Here is a 16,393-nt window from a genome sequence, read left to right as displayed (position 1 = left end):
CTCCTCCTCCTCCTCTTCCTCATCCACAAAATTCTCCTCCCTGTTGCGTGAGACTCCCCCCTTGCAGGTGTCCACAGACAGTGGTAGGGTCACCCCCTTTAATGCCATGCGGCTGATCAGAGAAGCGGCATGTATAGGGCTCTGACCCGGAGTGACCATTTGCCTCCTTTGTCTTTTGGTAGGCTTGCCTGAGCTCCTTAACTTTCACGCGACACTGCTGTGTGTCCCTATTGTAGCCTCTCTCCACCATGCCCTGTGCGATTTTGGCATATATATTAGCATTTCTTCTTTTTGATCGGAGTTCGGCCTGCACAGATTCTTTTCCCCATACAGCAATCAGATCCAGTGTCTCCCTTTTGGTTCATGCTGGAGCTTGTTTGTGATTCTGGGGGGACTGCATGGTCACGTGAGCTCGCCACGCTGACCAAACAGGAAATGAAATTCAAAATTTTCTAGGGCTTTTCCTGTGTACCTGGCTAGTGCATCAGAGTTGAAAGTGCGGTCCAGAGAGATCACATTGGAGCACTCTGGAATAGTTCCCGGAGGCCAATACCGTCAAATTGCCCCAAATTCGACCCAGCAAGGTCGATTTCAGTGCTACTCCCCTTGCCGGGGAGGAGTACAGAAGTCGATTTTAACAGCCCTTTAGGTCGACAGAATGGGGTTGGTTGTGTAGATGCATTCATTTAAAAATCGACCTAATGCAGCTAAATTCGACCTAACCCCGTAGTGTAAACCAGGGCTTAGTGTGCTAGATCAGTGGTCTCCAAAGTGGGGTGCGTGCACCCCCCGGGGTGCGCCAGAGAATCCCAGGGGGTGTGCGGCTGGAGGAGTGCCGCTGGACGGCACTCTGCCGTTTTTTTTCTTTGGCGGCAGCTCTGCACACCTGCAGCAGGACTTCCCCTCCGGCGGGACGCCTGCGACAGGTCTTCCCTCCTCCTTTCTTCGGCTGCACTGTGGGGGTGCACGATCCAAAAACTTTGGAAACCACTGTGCTAGACTGAAGAGCCCTCTACTATCAAATTTCTGTACCCAATTTAAGTACTTATAGACTGATCAAATCACCCCTCAACCTTCTTTGTTAAACCAAATAGATTGAGGTCCCTGAGTCTTTCACCATAAGGCCGTTCTTTTAATCCTTTAATTGCTCTTGTGGCTCTCTGAACCTCCAATTATCTCCAACTATCAACATTGTTTTTGAATTGTGGACACCAAAACTGGACATAATATTCTAACAGCAGACGCACCAGTGCCCAATACCAAGGTAACACAACCAAGGATTGCAACAGCCATTTTGGCCACAGTGTCACACTGGAAGCTCACACTGAGCTGATTCACAACTTTGCATTGGTCTTGCATACATCTCAACCTGTTTGCTCCATTGCAAACTCCCTTCTTTGAATCCTTTTGCAGGCTTTTCCCTTGCCTTCCAGATCAAGTCAAGCTACTAGTGCTCAATTTCAAGGTTCTATAGTAGCAATGTCTCTACCTATAAGGCAGCTCTTGTTTCCTCCTTGTCTCTCCTGCCCGCCATGCCTTTCGCTTGACTGTCCACTTCTTCCTCATATCTTCACAACCTTCTTCCCTTTCACCCCTACGCTTGAAGCCTTGTTCACCAAAGAACCTCCCTCTCACCAATCAAACCCCTCTATAAAACTATTTCTTCCACCAGCCCTTTCCATAATAACCAACCATTGGAGAGAAACAAAAGGAGAGAGGTAGGAGAAAGAAAACAAATAAAATTAACTAGCCGCATGAAGTCTCTATATTTTATCTACCACATATACTTTATGTATACTATTATGAGGTGTGTTTAAGGTATGGTGAATATTTAATTTCATTTAGATTTTGTGTTTTTCTCAATGTCTTCTTTCACGTTTCTTACTGCACTGAACACACTTTTAGTGCTCCATAAATAATGTAATGATTATACTAATGGATCACGCTGTCTTCAAATTCACTTAACAAAGCACAAAAATACCAAAACACTGGTTTTCATCTATAAATAGTCTGAGCTCTGGCTATTTCACAGACTGCCCATCTCCTTGCTTTTACCTCAAAAGCTGAGATCAGCTAAGGCAGGGCAAACTACGGCCCACGGGCCACATCCGGCCCTCCAGACAATTTAATCTGGTCCTGGAGCTCCCGCTGGGGAACGGGGCCCGGGGCTTGCCCTGCTCCCGCACCCCAGCTGGGAAGTGGGGTAGGAGGCCACTTCGCATGTGCGTGCTGAGGCTCCTGGAAGCAGCAGCACGTTCCCCCTCCAGCTCCTACGTTTAGGGGCAGCCAGGGGGCTCTGTGCACTGCTCCCGCCCCAAGCGCTGCCCCCTCAGCTCCCACTGGCCGGGAACTGTGGCTAATGGGAGCTGCGGGGCGGTGCCTGCAGACAGGGCAGCTCACAGAGCCGCCTGGCCGCACCTCCACATAGGAGCCAGAGTGGGGACATGCCACTGCTTCCAGGAGCTGCTTGAAGAAAGCGCCGCCTGGAGCCTGCACTCCTGACCCCCTCCCGTGCTCCAGTCCCCTGCCTCAGCCCTGATCCCTCTCCCGCACACCCCAACCCCCTGCCCCAGCCTGGAGCCCCCTCCCATACCCTGAACGTCTCATTTCTGGCCCCTCTCCAGAGCCTGCATCCCCAGACAGAGCCATCATGCCCTCCTGCACCCCAACCCCAATTTTGTGAGCATTCATGGCCCACCATACAATTTCCATACCCAGATGTGGCCCTCGGGCCAAAAAGTTTGCCCACCCTCGAGCTAAGGCATTTAAGGAAAAGTTACTAGGTTTAAATGTCAGGGGCTAGAGGTAGGGTAATTCCTAAAGGAGTCTTGAACTCTGGAATTCACTGACCCCTTGGTCTGCCTGGGATTCTTTCCTGGAGGCACAACACCGAAGATGTACCCTGAGGGAGTGGGGACAAAGGTGACTTTATCTCATCTTAACTCTATTTTATGGTGGCCCTAGAGCAGTAGTCACCAACCAGTCGATCGCGATCGACTGGTTGATCCTGGGGACTCTCCCAGTTGATCACGATCTCCGAGGGTGTTGCTGGACTGCTGCTACGGCAGGCTCCCTGCTGCTGCAGCCCCACGCTGCTCCCGGAAGTGACCAGCACGCCCCCACGGGGGCAGGGAGGAAGGGGCGGACAGAGGTCTTGGCATGCTGCTCCTGTCTGAAAGCAACACCTCTGCAGCTCCCATTGGCTGGGAACAGAGAACTGTGGCCAATGGGAGCTGTGGGGGCCATGACGGCAGAAAGGGGCAGCGCACAGAGCCATGTGCTCTCCATCCCCCTCCTCAGGGGCCTCAGGGACACGTTGTCCCCTTCCAGGAGCAGTGTGGGGACAGGGCAGGCAGGGAGCCTGCCTCATCCTCACTGTGCCACCAAGTGGGAGCCACCTGAGGCAAGTGCCACCCCCTGAGAGACCACACCCCAACCCCCTCCTGGAGCCAGGACCCCATACCCCCTCCTATACCCCAAGCCCCAGCCGTGAGCCTCCTCCCAGGGTGAGCACCCCAAACCCTCTTGTGGACTCCAATCCCCTGCCCCAGACCTGACCCCCGCAGAGAGCCAGCATCCCGCAACCGCTCCTGCACCCCAACACTCTGCCTTAGCCCGGAGCGCCCCCCTCCACCCAAATTTTCTCCCAGAGCTTGCACCGTTCACCCCTTCCTGTACCCCAACCCCCTGCCCCAGGCTCCTCCCAGAGCTCCCTCCCACACTGCGAACCCCTCGGCCCCAGCCCAGAGCCTGCACCCACTTCCGAACTTCTGGGTTGTCCTTAAATTCAAAAAGTGATCTTAGACATAAAAAGGTTGGAGACCACTGCCCTAGAGCTACTTTTATGCTGCTAAATAGCCCACATAAGCCAAGAATCTTTGCTTGTTTTTTGATAATGTTTTTTGAGGGGGTTCAAGAATGGAGTTCTCACATTTGCCATAATGTGGACCACTTCTCACTAGTGCCATGGACAATCTCCCTTCCTTTCATAATGACACCTCCCCTCACCTTCACTATCACACAACTTCCCTGGGCAACTATGGCAATTGTTTAAAGTGGAAAAGAAAGTGCTCCACACACCATCAGTGACCTACAGAGTACAGTTAGGAAACTGTTGATTTTGGAATTTTTGACTAACTGATGGGGGAATTATCTTCTGTGTTGATTACCATGTAGCACTGGCTGTTATACATGGTTGTAAATTTTGCTTCAAGGCTGTTTAATAAGTGTTTTTATAAAGGTAAAAGAGTTCCAACATGGGTGAAGATATATGTTAACATGTTCTACAGCAAAAATATGTGCTGTTCGAACATTTATGAAGTGTGTAAATTAACCCCTTCTCTTCGTATTAGTCTATAAAGCCCTGCATAATCTAGGCTTTAAGTACTCAAGCCTTTTGATCCATATTCTTGCCCAACAAGTATTAGGGTATGTCTGCTGTGAGACCATAATTTCAACTCAGGACCCATCTGGAAGCAGGAACTGTTGGTTAAGGATCCTTGATTGTTCCTTCCAATGGAGATCCACCAGAATTATTATTATTTTTTTAGGTCAGACAGTATTTTGACTGAATAATTCTTGACCATTTTGGGGGGGGCCTCGCTTATATATATATATATTGTATCAGCAACCACTTTTCCCCATACTCTTCCATATTATTTGTCCCAATGGAGAATTGACTCCATTTATTTATTTTGACCCCTGGTTTCCCTTTGTTTTGGATTTGTATTAAATAAAAATAAGTGGGATGAAAAAAAGCTTCTTTTGTCTACATTATAACTCTTCCGAGTTTAAATATCCAATTAAAGGCCATCTATAAAATTTTCCACAGGAATAATATACCATCATCTGGCTTTCAGCCTTCTTCTCCTTTGGTGGTATAATGCTAGTAATTCAAACTTGTATTTCAAAAGACTCTTCCTCTTGGTCTCTGTTTTGAATGTGGCTTATTTCAATAAAAGGAGGCATATCTTAGAACTAGTTTGGCTCAGAAAAATACTTTGCTTATTTTTTTATTAGGGCTGTCAAGCAATTTAAAAAATTAATCGCAATTAATCACACTGCTAAACAATAATAGAATACCATTTATTTAAATTTTTTTAATGTTTTGTACATTTTCAAATATATTGATTTAAATTACAACACAAAATACAAACTGTACAGTGCTCACTTTATATTTATTTTTTATTACAAGTATTTGCACTGTAAAAAAACAAAATAGTATTTTTCAATTCACCTAATACAAGTACTGTAGTGCAATCTCTTTATCCTGAAAGCTGAACTTACAAATGTAGAATTATGTGGAAAAAAACCTTCATTCAAACATAAAACAATGTAAAATTTTAGAGTCTGCAAGTCCACTCAGTCCTACTTCTTGTTCAGCCAACTGCTCAGACAAACAATTTTGTTTACATTTGCAGGAGATAATGCTGCCTGCTTCTCGTTTACATTGTCACCTGAAAGTGAGAACAGGCTTTCTCATGGTACTGTTGTAGCTGGTGTCGCAAGATATTTGTGCGCCAGATGTGCAAAAGATTAACATATCCCTTCATGCTTCAACCACCATTCCAGGGGACATGGGTCCATGCTGATGACTGGTTCTGCTCAATAACAATCCAAAGCAGTGCGGACTGACGCAGGTTCATTTTCATTTTCTGAGTCAGATACCATCAGCAGAAGGTTGATTTTCTTTTTTGGTGGTTTGGGTTTTGTAGTTTCCTCACCAGAGTGTAGCTCTTCTCAGACTTCAGAAAGCATGCTCCACACCTCGTCCCTCTCAGATTTTGGAAGGCACTTCAGATTTTTAAACCTTGGGTTGAGTGCTGTAGCTATCTTTAGAAATCTCACATTGGTACCTTCTTTGCGTTTTGTGAAATCTGCAGTGAAAGTGTTCTTAAAATGAACAACATGTGCTGGGTCATCATCCGGGACTACTATAACATGAAATATATGGCAGAATGTGGGTAAAACAGAGCAGGGGACATACAATTCTCCCCCAAGGAATTCAATCACAAAAAAAAATGCGTTAATTGAATTTAACAAGTGTCATAAGCATGGAAGCATGTCATCTGGAATGGTGGCCGAAGCATGAAGGGGCATATGGATGTTTAGCATATCTGGCACGTAAATACGCTGCAATGCCAGCTACAAAAGTGCCATGTGAACGCCTGTTCTCACTGTCTGGTGACACTGTAAATAAGAAGAGGGCAGGATTATTTCCTGTAAATGTAAACAAACTTGTTTGTCTTAGCGATTGACTGAACAAGAAGTAGGACTGAGTGGACTTATAGGTTCTGAAGTTTTACATTGTTTTGGTTTTGAGTGCAGTTAAGTAACAAAAAAACCCTAAATTTGTAACTTGCACTTTCACGACAAAGAGATTGCACTACAGAACTTGTATGAGGTGAATTGAAAAATACTATTTTTTTAAAATCATTTTTACAGTGCAAATATTTGTAATAAAAATAATTCACATTTTAATTTCAATTGCAACAAAGAATACAAAATATATGAAAATGTAGGAAAATATCCAAAATATTTAATAAATTTCTATTGGTATTCTATTGTTTTAACAGTGCGATTAAAACTGCAATTAATCGCGATTACTTTTTTTAATCACGATTAATTTTTTGAGTTAATCACGTGAGGTATCTGCTCTTAATCGACAAGCCTCATTTTTATATCTAGAAGTAACGAATTTTGCATGACTGAAGGACTGGTACTGCATCTGGATGAAATGTATTTTAATTTATTAGCCAAAAATGCAGTTTCGATCAACCTGAAACTATTCATGAATTTGACCTGGTTCATTTTGGCTGTGAAAAAGATTACAGGGCCAGTTTCAGAAAGAGTGCATGTGTTTGTCCATGTGTCCCTCACGACCTTTAGTCCATTTAGTCCAAATTTAGGGCATTTGCAAGGCAGGTGGGAGACCAAGATTTGAATTGCCATTCTGGAACAGGGATTTCTACACAAGTCTCCTCCCTTGCCAAGTGAGTTCTCTAACCACCGGGCTATAGACTATTGTGGATGGGTTGCTCTCAATCTCTCCTGTTGAAGCTGTTCCACTTTGTATAAATACTTACATTTTCAGTGGGCCAAAGTGAGATACTGAACTTGACTCTATAGTCCGGTGATTAAGGCACTTACCTGGGAGATAAAAGCCATGGATGCAAATCTTCTCTCTGCCTGATTCAGAGGAGGGAACTGAATTTTTTGGACTCAAATCTAATATTTTTTCTGATTTTTCGGTTTCCTGGGCATTCTGCATTCCCCCCACCACCCCAAAAATCAGTCATCTGTCCTGCTCTAATTGTTACAGCAAAAATCTCAGATATTCACTCTTTTATTTCCAGATCGGTCCTCAGTTTCTGTGAGTGCAGAGAAGGTTTAGCTAAAATTCCTATATTTTAAATAGAGACTGGAAATACTGTAGGAGAAAATACTGAATTAGGGGAAATTCTCCTCTGTTCTTTTCAGATATTTAAATTATTTCACAGTTGCCACATTTGAAAGAAACTCACTCTTTGTCCCCTAAATGTCTGGTCTCTACTTATTTGCTAAATACAATACCCTGTGATAGTTATATACTGTACTGTATTGTGTTTCTGGTAGGCTTCTTACTCTAAGAGTAACTGTATTGTCTACATCTATTGTATGCACTACCCACAAGTCACATCTGTATAATTATTCTTTCAGTGCCAGGAATTAGGACAATGCTGCTTTGATCTGTGGGCTGACCGTACTGCTGTCCCCTGAATAAAACCCTGCATGCTTTATTTGTTCAACTCTATCAATACAGGTGTAGAACTGTTGCTAGTAACAGTATCAACCATTCTGCAAGAGGACACTGAGGGAAAGACATCTCTAAATATGTTTCAGTAATAGTATAAAACTTCTGAAAACAAATCAGATCCTTTAACTTCTTTTGTTTGACCTTACTAGATACATTTTTATTAATTTTATTTATAGGCATTATTATGGCATTCACAGATATACAAGCTGAATGTCTGAAAACATTAATGAATTAAGCTTCACAATTAAGTGCCTTATTTCCATTTTACTAATGGGGAAACTGAGTCACAGGGCAATTAAAAATGGCCTGCTCAGGATATTACTGTAAGTCAGTGGGAAATACCAGATCTCTCATCTGTGCCCCGTGTCTTGGAAACAAAACCACTTCTTCCTTTATTCCTTGTTTCCTAATTTTTCAGATTATATTTCTGCCATCAAAGAGATAATATAGCATATGTGTACATACTTCCCATTGACCACTAAGTTCTACCAGTTTTATTTCTCACCAAGAAATATTAGGAGGCAAATTTGGCATATCATCATGGAGCAGAGAGCAAAGACAGTGCAAAGTGTCTAACTGCTTCACTCTATTCAGAAGAGGAACCTATTATGCTAAAATAACTGAGGGAGGGAGAAAGTATTTTTCCCTAAAGCAGTGGTTCCCAAACTTGTTCCCTGCTTCTGCAGGGAAAGCCCCTGGTGGGCCGAGCCGGTTTCCCTGCACAAGCGGAGGAACAAGTTTGGGAACCACTGCCCTAAAGAAAGTAATACTTTTTAGAATTCCTAGCTTTTATGATGAATGTGTGAAAATCAACAACTTAAACAACACTTCTAATTGGAGAAAAACAATAATTGATAAGTTTATGAAAAATTTAACCATATAGTCTTGCACTTACCATCACTGTAGCAGCTGCAGCAGCTGCTTGAGCTGCCACTGCAGCCTGGTTGGCTTGATGTTGAGCAGCTTTGATTTTGGCCTGCAAATGTGCAGGAGGGTGAAAATATTTGCATTTCTCCCTCATGCAACGCCCCTTTATGTAATCCATACAAACGGTTACAGTGTTGTCATTTGTGTCAATCATTGTGCTATCTGCAGGATGTGCAAAGCGGCAGTCAGTCTCTCCCCGCGCGCAGTTTCCTCGCTGGAACTCCCTGCATACCTATGTGCAAAACAATACTAATTACAGCTGATGGACCCACAGCAATATTAACTGGGAAAAACAAAACAAAAAACCACATACACAGCTCATTCTTTATTGTATTTTAGACTTGTCCCAAACTGTTTGCAACAGTCCTTTACATGTTTGTTAAATATGTTTGCCTGCCCTTAATTAAGTTGCAGTTAATATAGCTGTGTTGTTTGATAGTAAGTTGAACTTACATAGAACTGTGTCATTTCAAAAAATCTATTCTTGTTCACCAACATAAAACCCTTAAGAATATTATTCAGTGGTGTCAATTAAACGCTCCTGTGGCCCCAGTTACTTTCTCTATGAAGAAACTCATAATGACAGAGCTGTATTTTAAAACTCAACCCCTTTTGTTACCTTTGATGTTGATCAGGCATATTAAATTTGAGCAATCAACTCTAGAACACATTCACTGAATTTTTATCCAAACCATATTAAAAAAAATGACGACACTAAAACAATGGTAACATTTCCACCGAGTACAAGCGTAAATCCTACAAGAGTACTTATGAGATCTATAGTTTAATAACTAAAGATTAGGCTATATTAGAGAGCGCTTCTAAGGACAACAAAGCTTTTCAAAGCTTTCACGTATAAATTAGCAGAAAATTACATTTCTAGTCACAATGGTGTCTGTAGTACCTCCAGTTTATCAGTCCTCAAGAGTTTCTGAGTAGCAGTCGAACCAGGAACTGTGACAGGGGGACTTCCAGGAACAATGACAGGCGGTGTGGGTAGGATTTCAGTAGGAACTAACCCAACTCCAGGGGTTACAGGTGTTAAGTAAGGAGCAAAGCTAATAGCTGTGTTCGTTCCTATTGTTGGACCTACTGGAAATGTGGGCTGCAAAATGAAAACATAGTGAGATGAAAAATAAATAGGTAACCTTACATTGAAACTATTTTTTTAAAAAGTTTGCAGATCTTATTTGATGTCTTTTGTACATTTTCCCTGGTTTTGATTCATTTTCTTAATCAGAATTTAAAAGAGTTGACAACATTACACTGCATATTTTCTTCTCTTAAACATGGAATACAGCGGTTCTAGAACTGGGGTCTGCGGACCCAAGTCATGTCCAGGGCTGCTGGCTCCACTGATCAACTCCTCCCTCTCCCTCCCAGTTCCTCCTACACACCGTGGAACAGCTGTTCAGCGGCGTGCAGGAGGCACTGGGAGGGAGAGGGAGGAGTGGGGACAGGACACGCTCAGGGGAGGGAGCGGAAAGAGGTGGGGAAGAGGAGGGGCAGGGCTGGAGAGGGAAGAGGTGGGGTGGGAACGGGGCCTTTGTGGAAGGGGTGGAGTGGGGGCAGGGCCTGAGGATGAGTGTGGGTTGAGCATCCCCGGGGAAAATTAGAAGCCATTTGGGGGGGGCCGCAAAATTTTTAAAATCAAAATGGGGGTTCTTGGGTTGCGAAAGTTTGAGAATCGCTGATGTAATAAATTCCAGTGAAGGACAGGAACAGCATTTTGCAGCCATATTATGAGAAAAGGAGTTCTCAGTGCATCTACACATGTCAGCTATAATTTGAATCTGGATATCTAATGAGATTACACTTCATATTACATTTCAAATTTATTTATACATCTCAGATAAAGTGCATCTTATTTCTACTGCTTTCTCTTTCTATCTGCTTCCCTAGTAAAACTGAATTTTATAGGTACAATGTTATTCAGTATATTGAATCCATCTTTGTAATAATAGTATACATTATATAAGCTCTTTCACATGTTACATCTACCACCTTGCATGCCGTATTTTGTATTTCTATACAATTTAAGTTACTGTGCCTACAAGGGTGAAAGTAACTGAGGACACGTACCGGTACGGGGGCAGCTCCGGCCCCTGGAAGAGGCGAGGCCTCTGGCAGAAGGGGCGGGGCTGGGGGTCAGCATCCCCCAACCAGCCCTTCCATGCCGCCTGGCCTGCACTGCCTGGGGCTCCCGTGTTGATTTAAAGGGCCCGGGGCTCTGGACACTGCTGCTGCAGTAGTGGCATCTGGAGCCCCGGGCCCTTTTAAATCGCTGGCCCCACGGCAGCTGCTCCCTTTGCCGCCCTCCCACCCCCACACCTGTCGGCAGCCAGGGCGGGCAAAAGGGGCAGAGTCGTTAAAGTGCTGCAGGGTCCTTTGCCGCAGCAGCGCTTTAACGTTGCTGCTCCACCGCCCCCCACCCCGTCGGCGGCCCTGCCGGTACGAACCCTACCAGCAGGGCCGCTGACAGGGGAGGCAAAAGGGGCAGGGACATTAAAGTGCTGCCATGGCAGTGCTTTAATGTGGGCTGGGTATGGGCCGGTGAGGGTTCTTACCGGTACGCAGTACCGGCTCACTTTCACCCCTGTATGCCTATGACATGTAAAAACTGGCCTGTGCAATGTTTATGTTATATTCAACTGCCACCTGTGGCAAATGGAACATTTATTATTGGGCCCAATATTTAGGTCGTGATCTTTTCAGGTTGATGGGCTGTGGTAGAGAGATTGGTCTCTCTAAGCTTAGCCAATCAAAATCGTTTGAGGGGTGGGAATGATATGGGTCTGAAATTACGTTTCACAACCATTTAAAGCAATGTAATGCAATGAAGCTGTATCAAGAGGAAGACGCAATTCTGTGATGCAGAAATCCAGTTCAGATGAAGCAGGATAGCAGATTTGCCAACATATATTCCATAGGGTGGGGAGTCAATGCAGTCCCATGGTCAGGACTGGAAAGGTCTTTTGTAGGCCTGCAGTGTCGATGTTTGCTAGAGGCAAACTATAATTATAATGTGAAAAGAATGTGCATGGAAATGTAGCACGTCTCAGACTAGTGTAGACTCTGGACTAATGCTACTGGAGCAGTTGCAGAGATATAGTTTGTACCTGCACTCACTACTGTACTCTATCAGGTTCCTGAACCACGCTATGCAACACTTGCCAGGTCAGAAATGCAGGGTCTGTTATGTAGGACTAAAAGTAAAGCTCCAAAATAAGCTGGCAACTAGAAAATGCCAAGATGTAGCAGAGCTCTGAAGAGACACTTAGAAAATGTAAAGAGGCAGACATATCTTTCTCTTCATGTTGGCCTCTATAGGCTCTATTAGAAGGGGAAGCTAGCCATCAACACTTATGAAACAGCCTTAGGGGAAAGAGTAGGACTCAAAGGGGTTTTGGAGAAAGCTGCTTGTCAAGAATGAATCCAGCGTAGTCCCCAAGAAGATGTTGAGAGCAGCAGAAGAACCAACCAGTGTACCCAGCTGCAGGAAAAGATCATCTAGTTATCACTCATGCAAAGATTAACACTTAAAAAAATTTTTTTTTCCACTGCCCATCAAAAAATGTGCTCATACCCTTGCTAAATACTATCCATAAACTGTAAATCAAAATAAGGAAATAATTATAAGAAAAAAAAGGATTCTTGCTATAACAGGTCTATGCTCAGTTTTTTCACACAATCGCTATTATAAACATGCTATTGCAGCGCAATGTTTAATAGAAAAAATAAAATCTTTTCACTAGATATAATTTCAAGAAGAACCTACAAGCTTCATTGAATGTTTAGGTATTTCTTTTATACTTTTTATTCCGCTACGTCAATGATAATCTACCACAACCCACTAGCAGTTTGAGACAGAGAAAAAGAACTTGCTTTTTACTCCCTGTTGGTAGGTGAAATAATAAAGTTTGAATGATGATTGTATTGATACGGTGGAGAAAAGGAAAGAAACATCTATGTGAAATTTAGGGGATTCCTTTGCTTACAGTAGTGACAAGTTTAACCAATATCCTATTACATACAAAATCCCCACTAATGTAAAAGAACATTAAAGTTGCAAAGTCAAACACAAAACAGTTAGGAAATGTCAATTAAGATTGTTTATTCTGCCTAGTGCATATGCAGTATGATACATACTTTAATTATACAATCACATACTATTTCTACCATATTACCCCTGCCTCATTCAAGGCACAGGATGGACAATGCTCAGGAATGAGGTAGCTATTCAAAATTTCCTCATCATTCCGTGTGTAGCCCCTAGGCCTTATTTATTATGCACCGTCCAAACCATGCACTGAAATAAAGAATTGTTAATTGATTCATGGACTTTTTAATGGTGCTCATCTCTGTGATATTTGGGCACCTCACTAATATTAATGAATATATCTTCACACCTCTTCTGTGAGAAAGAAAATTATTATTATCCCCATTTTACAGATTGAGCATGGAGAAATTAAAACCATAATGTGCAGAAGAATCCACTAATTTTGGGTGCCTACCCTGACAGACTTAGGGCCTGATTTTTCAGAATACTTAGCATTTTTATATTGTTACTGTGATGCTGGCAGAGCAGATGCCAGCTCACGCCCAGACCCCTAGCACTCACTGAACACTGACAAATGCATAGCTGGAAACCAAACTGGCTCATCTGTGGGTTAATATTGTTAAAACAGGTATTAGATTTATAAGAATGTGTTTAGACTAGATGGAATACTTGTAGGATGCTTTGTATATTCATCTCACTTTTAACATCTGTACCCCATGTTACAGTAAAAGCTGTTTTATCTGGCACTTCACCAACTGGAAAGCTCTACAAACTGCATTTCTGATCTTCATAGAAATTCCAGTTTATAGTCTGGTTGGCGCATGTCTGGCAGGGGGTTGGGGCACGGGAGAGGGTACGGAGCGTGGGCACTGGGAGGGAGTTTGGGTACAGGAAGGGGCTTGGGATGCCAATGGGAGCTGCGGGGGCGGTACCTGCGGGCGGAGGCAGCATGCAGAGTGGCCTACCCACGCATCCGCCTAAAAGCAGCCAGGACAGATTGCCACTTGCAGGGAGCCGCCCGAGGTGAACGCCCCTGGATCCGGCACCCCAAGCCCCCTCCCGCGCTCCAACCCACTGCCCCGACCCCTCTCCCACACCCAAACTCCATCCCAGAGCCTGCACCCTGCAACTCCTCCCTTGCCCCAGCCCCAAACCCCCTCCCGCACCCAACCTCCCTCCCACTTAGTTAATCGGCATTTTTCACTTACCAGCACCCCCCATTCTCCAACATGCCAGATAAAACAGCTTTTACTGTACAAGGTTATAGTAGGTGTTTGCATGGTAATCCTCTGTAATTGTGTAAGTCATCAAATAGGAAAGGAACATTAATTAATGTAGAAATGCTGGCTTCCTACAGAAGGTGTTAGGTCTGGCCCAGCAAGAAGGCCCACTGAAACTAAATGAGCCATTGTGAAACATCGAAGAACAAGAACTCTGTCGATTGCTCCTCCCAACACCCATGTAGAGAAGACGTGCAGGTGGACTTGTTCCATCAACTTGAACTCTGGGGGGAAGGGAATAAAAATCACTGATAAGAAAGAACTGTACCTCTAAGCTGCTTGAACTGTAAGGGGCGAAGATTTCTAAGCATAAGCAAGAGTTCCCCTGGCCTTGGCCTGGGTTAGCCCTAAAGTACATATATATACACACCTTGCATATTACAGCAGCTTCTATTACCCTTTCGGAACATAAGACTGTAACTAGTTTGTGCGTGCACGTTTACCTGCTTTAACCTTATAAATAACTCTCATTTCTTTTTCCTAGCTAATAAATTCTTAGACAGTTTATTATAGGATTGGCTACAAGCGTTGTCTTTGGTGAGAGATCTAGGATGCAACTGACTGGGCATAAGTGACTGGTCTACTGGGAAAACCAAACATACTAATATAAACAAGGCTTCATTTTCTTGCACCACAAGATCTCTCTGCCAGTCCTATTACATTTCCCTGTCCCCTCAGTGACCCTCCCTGCTGTCCACTCTCCCTGCTCCCCTCATATTGTCTCCTCTCTCACACGTGCGTGATACATATACACACACACGTCTGATTCAACTCCCATATGAAGTCAATGAAAGCTGGCTTTGACCCTAAGTGTTCCCACTGGGTCACAATGCACTTGAGACAAAGGAGTAGTGCCCACTCACCTCTAATCTTTATTGTTTGTTACAAAGGTGGCCCTGACCTGTTTGAACAGTACAATAGGACTGATCATTTATACATATACCCATATCATTTATACCAAGCTGGTGTTCATGGCTGCAAGATGCTTGCTTTGTATCTGGATTTGCAGGAAATGCCCCAAACTGTTTTACGTATGATTTCAAAAGATGGAACTTTTGAAGCTTGTGAAGTCCCATATCATCTTTTCTCTTTGTCTATGTCATTCTGGGGCACTTCAGACTTCAAGCTAGGAAGCAAGCACAACCCATGAACACATGATCACTTGTTCCGTTCTGGAAGGGAATAAAGAAACAATCTGAGATGAAAGATTTATTAAAAATTATTCAGCTCACAGAAGCTGGGAAAGAAGACACTGCAATCCTACTCAAATGGTTATTGTTCTTGTAACTCTTTCCACTCAAGTGGGGATCTTGCACAAAGCCCTTGCAAAGCTAACCCAAGGTAGCTGGGTCTCAAAACCTGAGAGAAAGAAAGTGTGGGGGGGAAGGGGGGGAGGAGGGTGAGGGAGGGAGGAGAGGCTGAGATAGGGAATGGGGGATGTGCCACATCTATGATAACACCTCAGCACACACATTTAAATTTGAGCATGTTTTCCAGCATTTCTGTATTTCACACAGTCTCTAAATAGCAATTTATTTTCATTGACAAAGAAAGTAGTAAGGTGTTTAGAGGCCATTTTCAGGTCAACCCAATCTCACAACTGAGCTTTAGTTACCCACCACATCATTTGAAAAAGGATACTTACCATTGGCTGAATTGGTGATCCTGGAAACATGAACTGCATCTGCTGGGCAAGCATTGCTGCTGCAGTTTTCTGTTGGATTAAGTTGTTCCTGCCATTAATTTCTAATTGAGTTTTTAAATGTGTTGGTGGATGAAGATACTTGCAGTTCTCTCTTGTACAACGACCCTGCAAAAAATTACATCAGTTACTTTATAGCTTTTAATGGCGGTTTGGTTTCTCAAGGCAAAATATTACACCATCAATTAAGGAACAAAAATTGAGTTGCAAGGCATTTCCTTGGAATTGACTAGCTAGGAAGAGATGACAGTTTACGGCTTGCCTCAGGCCAGTAACCCAAGTTGGTCACTTATGTTATCAACTGAAAATTTTTTTAAAAATAGGCTAATTTTAGAAAATGATTGATGGTATGTTAATTGGTAAATACAGGACATTGCTACAGAATTAATGCCCTGAATATTAGCCAGACTGCTTGAATTTCCTCTCAAGATATCCTGATCATGGCCTCTGTTGTTACCACAATATAAATGTTAATAATTAATATTATTAATAGATTTAACATTTTAATTTGAAACAAAATATAGCTTTTAAACACTGGATATTAAATGTATGTTTGCAGAACTACAAGTGTTAATATTAGTAATTTTCTTTGTGCTTCCACTCCACTGTATTGTTGCCCCTTTTTGACT

The 16,393-nt window shown here is 43.3% G+C and overlaps 1 protein-coding gene across 11 annotated transcripts in view; it reads right to left on the bottom strand.

Annotated features, from left to right (window-relative positions):
• The window catches only part of MBNL2 (muscleblind like splicing regulator 2), a 363,485-nt gene that overhangs the window by 34,676 nt on the left and 312,416 nt on the right, over positions 1-16,393 (bottom strand). For 10 of the 11 annotated variants that reach the window (XM_084631980.1, XM_084631982.1, XM_084631985.1 and 7 more), the window contains 3 exons: positions 15,708-15,872; positions 9,627-9,827; positions 8,691-8,954 (listed from right to left, as the gene is read on the bottom strand). In XM_084631980.1, the coding sequence (XP_084488106.1) occupies positions 8,691-8,954; positions 9,627-9,827; positions 15,708-15,872 (630 nt within the window). The remainder of the gene's footprint in view (positions 1-8,690; positions 8,955-9,626; positions 9,828-15,707; positions 15,873-16,393) is intronic. The other variant, XM_084631979.1, reaches the window with a different exon arrangement.

Source organism: Lepidochelys olivacea (genome assembly GCF_965140295.1).
Source record: "Lepidochelys olivacea isolate rLepOli2 genome assembly, chromosome: 1".
Lineage (NCBI taxonomy): Eukaryota > Metazoa > Chordata > Testudines > Cheloniidae > Lepidochelys > Lepidochelys olivacea.
The sequence above is the reverse complement of the archived record's forward strand: the minus strand, read 5'-3'. Positions and strand labels throughout refer to the sequence as shown.